The 17,147-nt window shown below is 35.8% G+C and overlaps 1 protein-coding gene across 2 annotated transcripts; it reads right to left on the bottom strand.

Annotated features, from left to right (window-relative positions):
- Nucleotides 1-7,364: 7,364 nt before the first annotated feature.
- Nucleotides 7,365-11,327, bottom strand: LOC112200672 (protein PHR1-LIKE 2). Of its 2 annotated transcripts, none has more exons than XM_024341685.2 (7): nucleotides 11,102-11,326; nucleotides 10,795-11,005; nucleotides 9,542-9,618; nucleotides 9,223-9,277; nucleotides 8,531-8,618; nucleotides 8,378-8,447; nucleotides 7,365-8,016 (listed from the first exon to the last, which is right to left on the bottom strand). In XM_024341685.2, exons 2-7 carry the CDS (start codon nucleotides 10,991-10,993, stop codon nucleotides 7,570-7,572), a joined length of 936 nt encoding a protein of 311 aa, XP_024197453.1. In that variant the 5' UTR covers nucleotides 10,994-11,005; nucleotides 11,102-11,326; the 3' UTR covers nucleotides 7,365-7,569. The 2 variants fall into 2 exon arrangements, with proteins under 2 accessions (XP_024197453.1, XP_024197454.1); XM_024341686.2 differs by having other exon boundaries at nucleotides 7,570-8,016; nucleotides 8,531-8,606; nucleotides 11,102-11,327.
- Nucleotides 11,328-17,147: the final 5,820 nt, after the last annotated feature.

Genomic DNA, 17,147 nt, shown 5'->3' on the forward strand with positions numbered 1-17,147 from the left:
ATCCCGGGTACTTTTCATTCTAGATGTGTCTGTGCATCTTGTTATCCTTTATTGTTTTCCTACACTTTAGATGCGTCTGTGCATCTTACTATATTTTATTTTTTTTTCTTTCGATGTTTTTACATCCCTACATGTACTCCTCAGTTTTCACTTAATATAGTTTGTCGTCATTCCCTTCAAAAAAAAAAATAGCTTGAGTCTTGACAAGTTGAACTGATATATGATCTTTGATAGTTTATAGTTTGTTTCTCACTTTTCTTCAAAACTGTAGTTACTTGGGTGTACTTATCAATTTGGTCTATATATCACCTATGCATATTATTTCGTAAACAACAGTTTCCAGACCTAGCCACATGTTTCTGTAAAAATTTACTTTTCTGTTGATAATATGAAGTTATTTGCTTCTGAGAATTTGTAGTAGACTTGTCATAAAAATTTGAGAGTTGGAATCTTATTAAAACGATTTTTCTACAATTAGTTACGATTTTTCAAATGTACACGTCAGTTGTAGGAAATTCTGGAACTGCAGCACACTGTCGGGTTTTTATCTATTTGTTTAGTGGACTTCTTTGTTAAAACGTACTTTGGGCCCCCCAGTACTTGAAAATTAGAGATTCCACTTTTCAACTGAAACCAGCCTTACTTCTTTTAAAGTTCGTACGAAGGATTTACACCACCACGAATTTAGCTCTATGCACTTGCATTTCTGCTGCATAGGAAACTTTGTTATTTTCTTTGGCATTCAAATCAACTCCAATTGGCCTATGATTTCACATATATTCTTCTTGAAGATGTAATGCATGATGGAGTTTGTGTCATAAAGTCTTAGGTTCTGAAATTAAGTCCTAGAGTCTAGCTTTGCAATTAGAAATAGGATTACGTTTTGATTAGTTTGTATTGTTCATAGGAACCTCCAAGTTGGACGAGGGTGTTCTTCGATAAGTGCAGCTGTGAAGTGGAGCTACCGTAGAGCTCCTTAGGCCATCTCCAATGGGGGGCTAAGGGCTTGATATAGCCCAAAAAATAGGGTTTTCCATCTCTAATTGGGGCCAATGTCATTACAAAAAAGTGTTTGAAGGGGCTAAAAAGGTCATGGGCTGGGGAATATATAGCCCTTAGGCTTGCTTTGTGTGGGGACCACGTGAAAACTAAAAACCCAATCTGATGTATTTTCATGGCTGAGATTAATGGTTGATGCCAGCTATGCACTAACCGTTGGAATTTTTGTTTTTTGTTTTTTTTGGACGGCTAAAAACTAGCCGTTGGGAAATTTTGACAAGATGACATCGAGATAAACACACAAACAAATCAAATCAAGAATCTGAATAATTACTTACAACGTGACACATGGCACGATAAAATCATATCTAAAAAATTAATAACATTTGACCAAAAAAATAATTATATGAGTGGAAATAGTAGCATAGTACTATATATTAAAAATACATAATGAAAAATAATAAAATAACATAGCATTTAAAATTATAGCCCTAAGAGTTGGAGATGGTAGAAATTATAGCCCTCACTATTCATATGAATAGTGATTATGGGGGGCTAAAATTTAGCCCGGGGGCTACTATAGCCCCCCACAGCTGGAGATGGCCTAGCATTGGTAGGGATGACAAAAATCCCCAGCGGGGCAGAGCTCCATTGGATACCCGCCCCTAATGGGGGGAGAATTCGGGGACAAATGGGGAATGGGGATGGGGATCCCCAATCTCCGCTATATAAGATTGGGGATGGGGCGGGGATGGTATTGTGATCCCCATCCCCAAACCCGCCATACATATATTTAACTTATATATATTTTAATTTATTTTTTATAATATAAATCACAAATATATACATTTATTACTTTACTTTAATAGCTACAGTTTTACTTTAATGGTGTTTAGACTTTTGCACTCACTGAATTATAATTTATGAATTTAATCATATTTTAAATTTATTTGTTCTAGATTTTGATTTTAAAAAAGACAATATGAGAAAAAATTATTTTATTCATTAAATTCTTATTGGGGATTTGGGGCGGGTTTGGAGGCTTAGTTCCCAATGGGGATGGGGACGGGGAATCCCCAACATATTTTTATTGGGGATTGGGGCGGGGATGGGGGTAGAAAATAACCCCGGGGATGGGGATGGTATTGTGATCCCCATCCCCAACCCGCCCCATTGTGTAGGTACAAGTTTTGATCAACTTGGTGTGTTGGCATTCCCATACAAAACGGGAAAATATCCTTGAGGTTTAACTTTCTTTATTTAAAGATATTTTTCTGTTTATGAAATTGTGTAATTGATTTCCTTTAAGATTTATTGTATTTCTTATATGGAAAGTCTCTTTCTCAATTAAAGAGGAATTAGGTCAGAATCTTGGTATAGAGGTTTTGCCGTTGGTGCTTGATATATATTCAGGAAATATGCACGGCAAAAATGGGTTTTAGAAACGCAAGGATTGGTGATAGGGTCTTGCATATTTGTTTGAGTTTGTGTCTTCACAAAGATCAAAACACTTGGTCCATGTATAAGTGTTTGTGATCATAGTTTCATATGCATAATACTCTCTCAAGATCAGTAGGGAGACTGTGAAGAAAGAAGAACAAGATTTGAAGATCGTTCAAGTGAAGGAGTTCTAGAAGGAAGACAAACTTTGTATTAGATTTTGTGTGAATCTTATAGCCGAGCTAGTGCTATTCAAAGTTTATAAAAGAACATATCCTTTTCAATATGATGATCTTTATTTTGGGTTCTCAAGAGTAAGAGCCCCGCAATGTTTTTAATCTCATACTTGTGGTTTTCACTGCGTAACCAAAATCTGGTGTTTAGTTTGTTATTTTGGTTTCTGCTGCCCAGTAAGGATTGATCAGTGCACTGCAATCTCCGTTTTCCAGAAAATCATATTCTGTCCTTGTATTTTCACATTGCCATCCCTAAGCATTGGAATCAAGGTAGGGGGTCTTGGGGAAACCTTCTAAAATGATTGGTGAATGATTTTATTAAACTTTGTGAATTATGGTTTATTTGCGATGTTTGAAATAATATTCTTGTTTGATATTTTGTTTCTTAAATGTGAGCATAAATTAAATGTCTAAATAACTATTCTATGTATGTTTTGTGAATTATGGTTTGTTTGCAATGTCTGAAATAATATTTTTATTTGATATTTTGGGTCTTAAATGTGACCAAGGATTAAATGTCTAAATACCTAGCTATATATCTATGTTTTTCATTACATTGTCATTCATCATGACATGTTGAAGGATTGATGTATGGGGATTGAACTGGATTTTGATTGTGTTGTGCAAAAGATGAATGGATATGGAAACAATGAAAATTGTGGGAAATAGCTTTTGTGTAGTAAAGTTTACATCATGGGGCATTCAAGATCTATGATCAGCTTGTGTTTTAAAACGACGATTCCAGCGTATGTCCAAGTTTCGGGTTTGAAGACCATGAGTAAACAAGATGACTAACAAATGGGTATGTGGGGTTGAATTGTTACGGGTGTTAGATCATATATTCAAAACATCTAGAGTCACCCCCGATTGGTAAAATACACAATATTGGACGTGTAGACTCTCCTGTTTTAATATATGGACTAACGGGTAATTAAGTGGAGTTCATTTGACATGCATTAATTTCATAATTATTTATAAAACATTGTTTGCTAACATAATTGTATTTCACTTAATTTGATTTAGTCAATTAACCATGATTAGATGTTTTTATCCCTACTGAGCTACTGGGTTAAGCTCACCCCACCATATGTTGTTTTGCAGGTACCAAACCGATTACTTAGAAGGTTGAGATTTGAGTGTTTAGTTAGAGCTTTGTGTTTTAAGTTAAGGTTTTGTTACATAGAAGGGAAAGAGACTCTGTGTATAGTTGTAATATGTATATTCGTTTGTAAATTAAGCTTTATCTTGTACTGGCTACTGAGCTACTAGGTTAAGCTCACCCCACCATATGTTGTTTTGCAGGTACCAAACCGATTACTTAGAAGGTTGAGATTTGAGTGTTTAGTTAGAGCTTTGTGTTTTAAGTTAAGGTTTTGTTACATAGAAGGCAAAGAGACTGTGTATAGTTGTAATATGTATATTCATTTGTAAATTAAGCTTTATCTTGTACTGGCTAAAATTGAAAGTTCATTGACTTTGAAAGATAATAATAATTGAAATAGTGTTTCTTGATTCTCTCAATCAATGTTGGCCTTCAATATCATATAATTTAACGTGTACCTCTAAAATCTATCAAGTCTTTAGCCTTCCACTTTCTTCTGGTTCCTCATCCTAAGTTGAATTTTTAGGAATTTTCAAGTCATCCCAACTCAGCAAGTTGCCAACGAAAATAATTTTGATTTCGCTTGATATAATAGCGTAATTGCAATTGCAAGATATGAGTTAAAAGCATAACATTACACTCAATATGATATAATAGCGTAAAGTATGATTTTGCCTATTAGTTTTGCCTAATAAAATAGTGTAATTATACTCAACAATGTAAATTGTAATCGTAAACTAAAAATTGAGTGTAATTACACTGAATAGCTAGACCCACGAAAAAGTCGACATTCATGTATCCACATTTTTTTGTGTGAAATTCATCAAACATAACAATACCTTTTTCTTGTTGATTCTCTCCTCATATTTGGTCTTGATGTTGTCAAAAATAGTATCTTCATCTTTCAGAAGCTAATCTTTTTTGGTCATTAAGTATCTTGTATTTTTTTCATAAAAAATATAAAGGTCAGTATATTCATCAATCCATAAAAGGAAAACCCTAACCACCGTCACAAAGGGAGGACAACTTGAGAGAGATTTTAAATGTGTTTTGGGAGTTGATTCGCTAGAATCTAACATCTTGTATAAGAATTACTAAATGGTGTTAGTCAAGGGCGGAACCAGGATTTAACATCCGGGGGGGGGTCCGGACTATATTAGTATATAATATTAAAATTTCGTAAAAAATTAATGTTTTGTATATTTCCCTTATAGAAGATGTTCATCTTCAAATCAAGCAAGATTCTATTTTATACATCTCCTAAACTCATATAAAAATTATAGATGTTCATGTGAAGAAAGTAATAGCTTATTCATCAATCACTTTACGTTTTCTTGGTAGATTAATTACTTACTATTTTTCAAATAAAACAAACCAATTACTTTACTTATTCAGACATAACGACCAATCAATTTAATAATTATGTTTCTTAATATAATTAATTTATTATTCAAATTGATTGGTTATAGAAGTTTTTGGGGGATCTAATACTTAAATTAAGCCTATTTTTAATATTAATAAGGCAAATAAGTAACTAAAATTGAAGTATACCAAAAAATCTGGGGGGAGGTCCGGACCCCTTCGGGCCTATTAATAGGTCCGCCACTGGTGTTAGTAATAATTAAAAAATAATTAGACTTTAAGCTTTGGAGCTTTCGGGTGGCAACCCAAAAGTAATGGAAGTTTTTAATTGATAAATAGTGTTATTTTTGGAATCTAAATCTAAATTTTAATTTAGACTTTATATCTTTATGGGTGCATATGCTCTTAGGCCATCTCCAGTAATGGAGTGTTATATTGGGTTCGGGGCTAAATTTTAGCCCTCAAAATATAATTGTTTAATAAATAGTCTCCATATAAGACCCCGGAAATTTGTTATTAATTCCTAAATGTTTATTGGGATTAATAAAGTGTTCGTTTGTACGAATCGGTATTGACATTGTGAGCTTAGTTTGTTTAGTTGCTTAATTTAAATGAAAAAATTTCTATGTGTTTTTCTTGTGCTTGTTAAGTTATCGCGTTTCGGATTTGAATTCTTTTATTCAAAATTCGGGGCGTGACACTCCAGTAAAGCAAAGCCAAAGTTTAACCATTTTTAATATTTTATTATTATTTGATTAATTTTATAAAAAATTATGATCTTATTAGTTGTTATTATTCTAAACTAGATTATTTTTGTAGATATATATATATATATATATATATATATATATATATTCTAACGTGGAGAGGAAAATAAGATTTTGAAAATTTTACTGTTTTGTTAAAAGAAAAATTTTAAAAGACAGTAAAAACCAACTAGCTGTTGCCAAGCAACGGTTACATAATCCTAGCCATTCTTTTGGAATATAATTGGTCTTGTATAAATTAAACATCATTGATTTTCAATTGACCAGTAAAGATGAGTTTGAATTGTCAATTAACCAGTGACAAGCTGCCACTTGTCCATCTGTGGTCCCTTTAAATTTGGACTGGGCTGGCCAAAGAGCTACATTTGGCCCTCTTCAAAGCCATTTGGCCCTTAAATCCCCCTTTAGCCCTCTTCATGGTTGTTGTTGGAGATCAAAAAAGTGCTACAATTTAGGATATGGCCCTTTGAACCCATCTATTGGAAATGGACTTAGTTATCACAAAATCAAAACTTCAATGATATGAGCCTCATCTCACACATTGAACTAACGAAACAATTCATATCTCTCGAATTTTAATACTCTGGAGCACGAAAGAACTTTCCCACCTTATGACACAATAAAACAGTTTACTTAAGCATGCATCCTCCTAAGTGCAATGGCATCAATTCTGCTACATGTTGTTAAGTTGCATAGAAACTGTATCTCTATAACATTCATGTTGGGAAAAGTAATAGAATGGAAGTAACAACTCCAACCACAAAAGGATAAATATGCAAAGAAGTAAGAGAGTAAAGAAAATGGAACATCGGATATAACGTGGTTCGGTAAGGTGCCTACGTCCATACGGCAGCAACAACAAGAACTTCCACTATAAACTAATGGGTGGGTACAAGAGATACACAACTTCAAGAACACTACTTGAAGGAAACTCTCTCGCACTTGTTTTGCTACCTAACAACTAAAAACACTCTCAACTTGAAGTGGAAACTCTTCACTCTTTTCTTGGATGAAGATGTTTCTCTTAGATGAGATTATTAAAATGAGCTAATGACCTCTCCTTATATTGACCAAGGAGGAAACTTCTAGATGACTTCATTAATGCTTCATTCAACCACCTTCAATAACTGCTCCTTTATGATAATCTTCCACATTCATCTTGGTCTATGCACTTCAAATTCTAGAACCAAGAGATGTTCTCTCATAAATTCATTGTGGGAAACTATAATGCATTATTCTAGAACCAATGTATTCCAACATTATTCTAGAACCAATGGACCATTCATGAATATACTTTGTATTTGGTCTGGATATGTTAAATTTCCGACTACTTAGGAGTTTCAGTTTCTACATAGATTACCAGGTTGAAATCGAAATAGTTTTATGCATATCATGTCATCATGATTCCATATATCTCGGCTTTGAGACTCATAAAAGTAACAGATAATGGCAATGGGATGACGACAACAACAACAAAAATTTGAGCATGTTCTGCGGTTTCAAATCCCATGACAATGGTATGAAAGTAAAAGGATCCCCACACTACAAGCTGCTTACCAATATACAGAACACTGATGGGTGTTACAAAGGATGTGTTTAGATTAACTAGAGAAAAAGTCATATGAAAAGGGGGTTTCAAATTCTAAACGATTGAGGTCTTGCTTCATGCAATATTAGTCATCATCCATTCTACTTCTTGCCTCATGTTGCCCTCTAGGGGAAATGAGTCTCCATTGCTGAAGAAGGGCCTTTGCCTTTTCTTCATAGCAGCAGCCAGTGAACTCATACCCATTGGAGAACCAGGGCTTCCAGTTGATGTCAAGCAGCTATCAACAGAGCAATTGCCGATGCGAGCCAGTACATTTGGGGCACTTTTGTTCTCTATTGCTGCAGCAATTTCAGACAAGGACTGCATTTTTATGGTATCAAGTGGGGCCATCCCTTGACAGTCACTGGAAACCTTAATAGCAAGTTCAGAGAGTTCTTCCTTAGCAGCTTCAAGCCCAGCAGCAGTTGCAGCCTGGTCATTCAGAGCCTTACAAGCTTTCTCAAGTATAGACTGTAGGTACTTTCCCTGTGCTTCAATACGAAGTTGAAGGCGACGCTGCACCTGTTTACAAGTTAAAAATGTAGCCATAAGAATTTGCTGCTTAAAAATATAATTGCATCAAAAACCTCTTTAGGGGTGGGGTGGTGTGTATGGGGGGTACTAGAATAAACAGGAGAGCAAACATCATTTTAGATGAAGGTTTCAGAAATGGATCAGCTTAAAAGCATATAGGTCAAACGACCAAGACAACATTTTCATGCTGGGACGACCTTAATAGGAACTTCTGACTGTTGTAAGTGGAAGTGGTCAGTGAATAATTGGTTGTTAACTTGTTATACAATTTCTCAAGCTGTTTGTGGTAATGCAAAAAACTTATGAGCTGAAAATTACTAGCTAAACAGGACACACAAAAGAAACTAACCTCCAGCTGCTCATGCAGTCTTCTTTGCACTTCCATTTGTACACGCAAAGCCTCAGTAACCTGGTAGCCACTGTTTAAAGAACCACAATTAAATGAAAATAAAAAACTGATGAGCATTAGGAGTGATATGGGATATTGGGAAAGATCACATACTCATTCAAATCTTGGGCGATCACTCTTGATGAGGTTGCCGAAGACCCAGTGTCCTGACTTTCAGCAATGCAAGAAGCTGCAATCCCAACTACACATTATTTATATAACTAATAAGTATTTCTAAAGCTACAATTTCCCACAAGGATCACCTGCAACACCAAGTACACATTACTACTTAACCAATAAGATTCAAAATTCAATTGCTTCTATCTATCCCCAGAAACATGTCATTATTACCACAAGATGCCACAGATATGAATTTGCTTCATTGATTCCCCAACAAAAGCTCCTAGTACAAACATAGTATCTAATGATTAAACAACAATCCTCAAGCCAATTAATTAGAATTGGTCTATCTTCCATTTACAGTAATTGATTTGGAAGTTTCTAGCCTTACCAAAACATAAACCAGAATACCCAGTAGGAAGATGCAAGATGCCAAGAGACAGTAGAAAAAGGAAACAAAAAGAAGGCAGCCAGCTGAACACAGTACATTCTTTTAGATAAATGTCCTAATACAGCTCAGTGTAAATAGAAAATGAAAATGGGATCTTTATGTTGGTTCGTTTCAAGTAGTATTTGTGATTTTCCTCTCTTTTAGTTTAGATCTTCAGTCACATGGAAAATGTACAGGGTAATTAATAATACAGTGTTCCAGCATTTCACTATTTTGAAGTGCTCAAGGTTAATACCATCCTTCGAGTTTTCAGTTGATTCTTTAAACGATTGCTTCCCTAGTCGATATTTCTGCAAGCATAGATCAAGCATAGATCGTTAGTTAAACAATACAAAATTTAACACGTAAAATCAGGCAAGAAACTATTAAATGTAACTAAGAAGAGAAAAATAAATAGATTGCTTTGTAGATGCATGCTATACTAATAAGAAAGACTCTAGCTTAAAGTTTCTCGAATCCTTTATATCTCAAAGACCAGTTCCCTACCTCCCTACTCACTTGAAAATCTGAAATCTAATTTATGACGATATAAACTATCAGAAAGAAAAACAAACCTGAAGGTGTGATTTCAAGTGATATAGGGTAAGGCCTTTTACTCCCATTGTTCTCATAATGGTCTTAGGTGTCGCTTCTGCAGTGCATGCGTAGTTAGATGGAACCAGAAAAGATGATCACCAGTCAAAAATTCAAAGGCACTAGAATTAGAAAGCAAGCTATCCTAGCATAGTCATACAACTACTGACTAACCACTAATATAAATAAATGGGATAGATGTGGACTCCACTGAGAAACAAGAACGTAAGCCTGAATATAAGATGAACTCTGACATCACAATTACCACTGAAGTTGCGGGTCCACCCCCTTACCTAGGTCAAATGAGATATTGATGACTAGGCTTCTAGTCAGGGAGGGCCTCACTGAATGTGTACACTTGATTCATATAATGTTCAATGCTTCCTAGTTCGAGTCTTCAGAAAGAAAATTTCTAGCTCCCTCCTACTCTTAATGAACTGGTTCAATGGTTTTTCCTCGATCCCATGTTAAGTCTTAGTGTGTGCTTAGTTAGTGCAAGATAATAAGGGGAACAAGATCACAAGAGAAAAGCAATCACGATGAAGGCTTGGAGCATCCTGGGTTGAGTAATATATATCTATAAATGTGGTTAAAAGTCCTGAATATCCTTTTACTTTTATTATTGAGAGTAAAGATTTAGTTTTCCTCCCCCATTGATGCAGGCAAGTTTGTCTAACCCGGTAAGTCTGTGTGTTAAATCTCTCTCTCTCTCTCTCTCTCTGCTCCTTCGTTGGATATCATCAAAACCCCAAATTTTCTCAAGGCATGGTGACTTTTATAATCATGACTACAATGATAATGATAGATGTATATAATTCAGCAATGATCTACCCCCAAACAACGAAAAGAAGGATAAAGACCACGCCATAAATCACTCGAATCCAGCACTGACACTAACTTGGTTATAGTGAGGAAGTAATTTTCAAAAAAAAAAAAAAAAAATACAAGACAAAAAGAACGAGATTTACAACACAACAACAACAAAACAAACCACAAAAACAGTGAGACACATTAATAGCACGAGCACCTTCTTTTGTCAGAATTAATAGCACCAAATCTACTTTAAAAAGGACAAAACCCCAATAATCCAACACAATTTATAACAACAACAAAAACCCCATAAAAGCTGCGCATTCAATTCAATAGCAACACACCTTGAGAAGTTGAGAGTCACCAACAACATAAAAAACCAAGGCTTTTTAAGCAAGCAAGTAGAGAAGAACAGAATACTCACTGTCAGGGCCACCAAGCTGAGTCACAGCGTCCACAAACCTCTCATGGAGCTCCGCCGTCCACCTCAGCCGGGGCTTCGGATCCGTAGTCAGAACCAAGCAAGCATCACCCGGCAGGTTTGTACCATCCAACGATCCACTGAACTCTCCGTGCCCACAAACACCCCCATCCAACGGCAGAGAATGCAAAGCAGAGTACATTCTCAAGCTTCCCTGAAACAAAACCCACAAATAATTAAGTTGTTCAAAAAGTGATGGAAAACTTGGGTCAGGAAGGTTGGAGGAGTAGCCTTGAGGCAAAATGGGTACCTGGGATTCGGGGCTCGGAGCCCCGAGAGTTGCAGAGGGAGAGGAGGAGGAGGAGGAGGAGGAGGAGGAAGCAAGTACAGGATTGGAGGAAATGGGGGTGTGAGCTTTGAAGTGTGTAAGAGAGAGAGAGAGAGAATATTGATTATGAGTAAAACAAAGGGCATGCGAGGTGAGCGGAGATGAGCTCAGCTTTTGGCATAGACAGCGATGTCTTGTTGCGTCTCTGTCTCTCTGCTTTCTTTTGTGTATATTTTAGCTTCTTTTCCCCTTTTCTTTTCTCTTTTCTCTCCTTCTCCTGTGAAAAACGGCTAATCAGAGACGGAACGTGTGACAGGCATGTGAAAGTCCTGTACCTTTCTAGTTTTATTTCTAGATTAGAGAAGAAAAACTTGGTTAAAAGCTTGATGGATTGATATTACTTGTTCTGAAGCAACCTGGATCGAATCTCCGGTGGTGGAGATTGTTCAATACATTGAACTTGTTTTTTTTCGTCAACTAATCGATTTAATATATGAAGTTAGTAACTCACACACCTATGCAGTGGTATTCCAGCACCAAGACACCTGCACTGACATTGACTTTCGCCACAGACTAATCCACTGCATCGCAGACGCACGAATCCAAATGGTCCCTCAAATCTGCTGGCCACAGAATTGAGCTGGGATTCGAACGCTAGACCTATGAATTCCAAACTAGGCCGTTCAACCAACACACCACACCACACCACGTGATTTCATCCCTCCACGTATATTTGGTATATAGACATGTCTTAATTTTTGTAAAAAATTATTTTCTATGATATTATTTTAGAAATTCACCAAATTCAATCGATAGACCATCACACATGGCCTCAAAGAATTCATAACACTGAAATAAAAATTAAAAATTGATTATGGCATATAAAAGAAGTGACCTCGGCAGCTCGCATCATGAATTGAAGCGTCATTAATGGAGTGCCTATCATAGACTGAACTAAAGAACCCAAAGAACATGAAAGGAAAAGATAGAATAGAAGAAGATATGGAAGTCAAGCTGTAAACACCAATTACACGAGTACTTCTAGAATAGGCAAGACAAAAAGAGGAGAAATAGAGAGAATGAGAAAAAAGAGGGAGGAGAAGAACATATGAAAGCCGCAGAGTTGGGAAATTGCATTTTTGTTTTTGTTTAATCTTTCTGTTTTTCTAATCCTTTTACTGGGGGGTAAATTAGAATTATAAAATCAGATATGGATGTATGAATAAAAGCACTCTTTACATTAAAAAGTTAGATTAAGAGGAAAAAAAACCTAAAAAAATATGTGGAGATATTTACACAACAGTCAACGCCCAGCCACCCGCTCCCATAATCCCATCACACCAAACGTGTAACTTGTTTTTTCTCTGATACGTTTTCTTTGTTTGCCTAAACTAAGTTTTTTCTTTAGTAGTTAAGGGTCAGTTGGAGACTTGGATCACTTTTAATTAAGCATGGGATTAGAATTATCACAAGGACAGGAAAATAAGGACGGTCGGGACCCCTGGCCTTCTCTCCATGCAATGCACTTTAGCAGCTAACAATTATTGATTGCAAAATTAGGGAGAGCCAAACACATATGTCTTGGTCAACATGCACCAACCTAGGAATGAGCTTTCAGACAAAAATGTGTTCCAAAATTTCCAATTATGGTGGGGTTTTTCACTTTTTTTCCCACTTTGCATATCCACGGCAGCAACTGGAATGGACATTGATACAACAATCTAATAGGGGACCTAACAATAAAAGCTTTTTGTAATTTCATTGTTGAGAGAAAAAGGGGACAGAGACTATTCTCTTCCTATTGCAAAGCCAAAAAAAAAAATGGATTTGAAATTGTAAATGCTTTATAAATTGGCATTTAGTGCACCCAAAATGGAGGTGCAGGTGGTACTTTATTTAATTTTAATGTAGATAACAATAATCATATTTATTTATTTATGGAGATGCAAGTTATTCCTTTGCTAGTTAGGAGGGACAAGCCAGATAATAAATCAAATACAATGTGATATAATTCATCACCAACTTAATTATCAATTGACTTGAGGCATGAATGTGATGGATGCAAGCCACCCGTATTTGTAACTATTAGTAATTAATGTATTTATAGCTCAATAATGGAAAACATCTTGATCTTTTGAACAAGGTATGATCACTTATTTATATATGCACATTCCCTTTATATATTTACTGTCTTCGATTGATTCTGGTTGGGAGACAAACACACTAATCATGCAGCCCCAAATCGCATGTGGTGTTATGGGATATTTTTAAACTGCACATTTTTGTTTCTTGAGTTTTTTTTAATTTACTTAATTTTTAAGTAGAATGATAGTTTATATATAGTTTAGCGAGATTATACATAATGATTTGCTTCATAAAGGCTATCAAATAGAGTCCTTACTAAGTAAAGCCACATTCTAAAAGCCATGAAGCCGAACCAGAAAAGCTCCTACAAATCTCATGACAAACCAAAAAAGCTCTTACAAATCTCATGAAAAAATGCAAATAGACAAAAGTAACGCCATTTTACTTTAGGACAACGTACCCTTCACAGCAGCAATTTTTTTCTTCTTGTCCTTGATAGCCAATATCTCAGGTTCACTATTCACTGTTGAGATAGTAAGCACACCATCCTCATTAGGCAGCTTCTATCACAAATGTAATGGGGACAAATGTGTTAATCTTATTCATCCCTCAAGAAGACCTTTGTAGTATACATCGATGTACAAGTCGAGTGAGTAATTATATAAAAAAAGTCAACTGTCCTAATTGATACAAAAAATGAATGTAAATTGATACAATGAACCTAGACTAATAATAACTCATGTCAACACTCCCCCCTCAAGTTGGTGCATAGATATCTCGAATGCCCAACTTATCAAGTGAGCTGTGGAATACCTTACTAGAAACAGTTTTGTCAGGATATCTGCAAGTTGATCTCTAGTCTTCACATGAGGTACATTAATGATATTTGCCTCCAAATTTCTTTGATGAAGTGTCTATCCACTTCAACATGTTTTGTTCTATCATGTTGAACTGGATTATGTGATATGTCTATGGCTACCTTGTTGTCACAAAATAGGGTCATAGTCTGTTTGGGCTTGAACACTAAGTCTTTCAGTAAGTTACGTAGCCATAACATTTCACATACACCTTGGGCCATTACGTGGTACTCTGCTTCTGCACTAGATTTGGCAATCACTTTTTGTTTCTTTCACCTCCATGTAACAAGGTTACCTCCCACAAAAGTGAAGTATCTTGCACATCAAAAAAAAAAGTGAAGTATCCTGAGGTTGATCTTCTATCAATGATACACCCAGCCCAATCTGCAGTAGTTAGGGCTGCACACGGATTGGGTTGGATCGGTTTTGACTCTAAACCGTCTCTATACTAAAGTGAACGGTTTAAGCATTTTAGACAACCGATCATTAAAAAAAATAAGCTTAACCTGATCCAATCCGATCCAGTTAAAGATGGTTTGGTTCGGTCGGTTAGGCGGTTTTAACCTATATTATGCTAACATACTATTTATGAAAAAAAAAAATTCTAGTAAAATTCAATCTAAATAATAAAAATTATATTAAATAAGCATAATCTAAATTTAAAATACAATAATCAAATCCAAAAACCAAAATCTAGAATAGATTCAAAGTGATTGACTTATTTGATGGCTTAGCTATAAATACAAATATGGTAGTATTAAAGGTTAGAGAATGAGAGATTGAGATACGTGATATGAGAGAATCAAATTAATCGTAACGATTATATATTAGACTTCTAGGCCTTTGGGCACTGGATTCGATATGGTAGTATATCATTTGAGAATAAAGCTATAATTGGATATTTAGAACTTACTTAGAAAAACTGAACAAATGAATATATATATATATATATATATATAATTTAAACTTTAAACTTTTTCTTATTATATTTCAAACATACCGGACTACTGGTCGGTTCGGGTTCCGCGGTTTAAGCAAAACAGAAACCAAACCAACCCAATTCAAGAATGGTTTGGTTTGGTATTGAACCGGCTTTCAATTTTTAAAGTTAAAAAACTTTAACCAAATCATATTTACCGGTTGGTATTGACTGGTTTGGCCGGTTTGTACCATGTTTTGCACACCCCTAGCAGTAGTATATCCAGCCACCTCCAAATGATTATTTTTAGAAAACATGATCCCCTTGCCTGGAGCTAACTTCAAATGGCTGAGTATACGATATACTGCATTTATGTGGTCTTCACTTGGAGCATGCATGAACTGGCTCACCACACTCATTGCATATGCAATGTCAGGATGAGTTTGGGAGAGCTAAATGAGTATGCCAACTAGTCTTTGATACCTAGACTCTCTCAATTAGTAGGCACTTGATCATGATATTCTGCTAATTTATGATTTTGCTCCATCGGTGTATCGACAAACTTGCAAGCTAGCATGCGTATTTCAGTGAGTAAGTCTAAAAGATATTTCCTTTGAGATAGGAAAATGTCTTCTTATGATCTTGCCACAATACTTAGTCCACAAAGATCTTTCATCTCAAATTCAAATGATAGGTAAGCTTCAAGTTTCTTCACTTCTACCTGATCATTTCCTGTCACGATCATATCATCCACATAGATAATTAGGGCAGTTATCTTATCTTTTCTACGCTTCAAGAATAGAGTGTGATCTGAGTTACTCTGCTTATAGCCAAATGCCTTCATGGACTGTCTGAACCTCCTAAACCATGCTCTAAGAGATTGCTTGAGTCCATATAGATATGTCTTCAATCTGCACTCCATTCCTTCATGTGAAGATGCAATGAAGTCTGGGGGTAGATCCATGTATACTTCCTATTTCAGATCTCCATGCAAGAATGCATTCTTCACATCAAACTGCTTCAGGGGCCAATATAAGTTCATAGCTAGAGACAGTAGTACATAGATAGTACTAATCTTGGTTATGGGTGAAAATGTTTCCTGATAATCAATATCATATGTCTTTGTGTAGCTTTTAGCAACTAACCTTGCTTTGAACCTGTCCAGTGTCCTATCAACAGCATACTTCAAGGTACAGATCCACTTGCACCCTACTGTTTTCTTTCCTTGAGGTTTTGGTACTACCTTCCATGTATCATTCTTCTCCAAAGCTTCCATTTCAACCTTCATTGCCTCAGTCCATTTGGGATCTGCTAAAGCTTCATGCACTTTATTTGGAATGAAAACAGTAGATAATTGAAACACAAATTATGCATATGACTTAGACAACCTATGAGTCGACACATAATTACTTATGGGGTATTTAGTTTTGGCTTTGAGATTTGGCTCATACTGGGCTTTAGGCTTCCTTCTTGTTGTACGATCTAGCAATTGATATTGGGTCCTGTTTTTTGGTTAGCCTCATTTTCTATGATATCAGTAGGCTCAGGATCAAGGAGCTCATCATTTATAACAATATCTGACTCAAGTTCAGGATTGAGACTTATCTTAGGAGCATCATCATGAGAAATAGGGATTGATGTGGTAGGAGTATGGGGTCTTCAGTTGATATGGCAAGATTGACTGATGTTAATCATCAATTTCTGATCCTGGTGCTTTAGGTTGATCATCATTTCCTGTTATTAGTTCTTCTTGATCCATTTGATTTCTTTCTTGTATAACAATTCTTTCTTCCATAACAATTTCTGGTGCTTCCAATATCGAAGAAGATTGCTCTTCTCTAGATGTGCTCTCTCCCTCTAAAGAGAAGTCTTTGGGGCAAAGAAAAGTTATTGCTCATAGAATGTTACATCCATCGTAACATACAACTTCCTAGTAGAGGGATTGTAGCACTTATATTCTTTCTGGGTAGAACCAAATCCCACAAAAACACACTTCTCAACATTAGCATCCAACTTTGTTCTTTGATTACAAGGAATGTGTCTATAAGCCACACAACTAAAGATCTTGGGTGGACGGGTATAGAGTGGTGACCGGTAGGGTAAAGAACTGACTAAGAGCTTCAAGTGATGTTTTTGGACGTATGTGTGTATCCTCGTTTGGTGCTTA

The sequence above is a fragment of the Rosa chinensis genome, chromosome 4, assembly GCF_002994745.2.
Source record: "Rosa chinensis cultivar Old Blush chromosome 4, RchiOBHm-V2, whole genome shotgun sequence".
NCBI classification, from domain to species: domain Eukaryota; kingdom Viridiplantae; phylum Streptophyta; class Magnoliopsida; order Rosales; family Rosaceae; genus Rosa; species Rosa chinensis.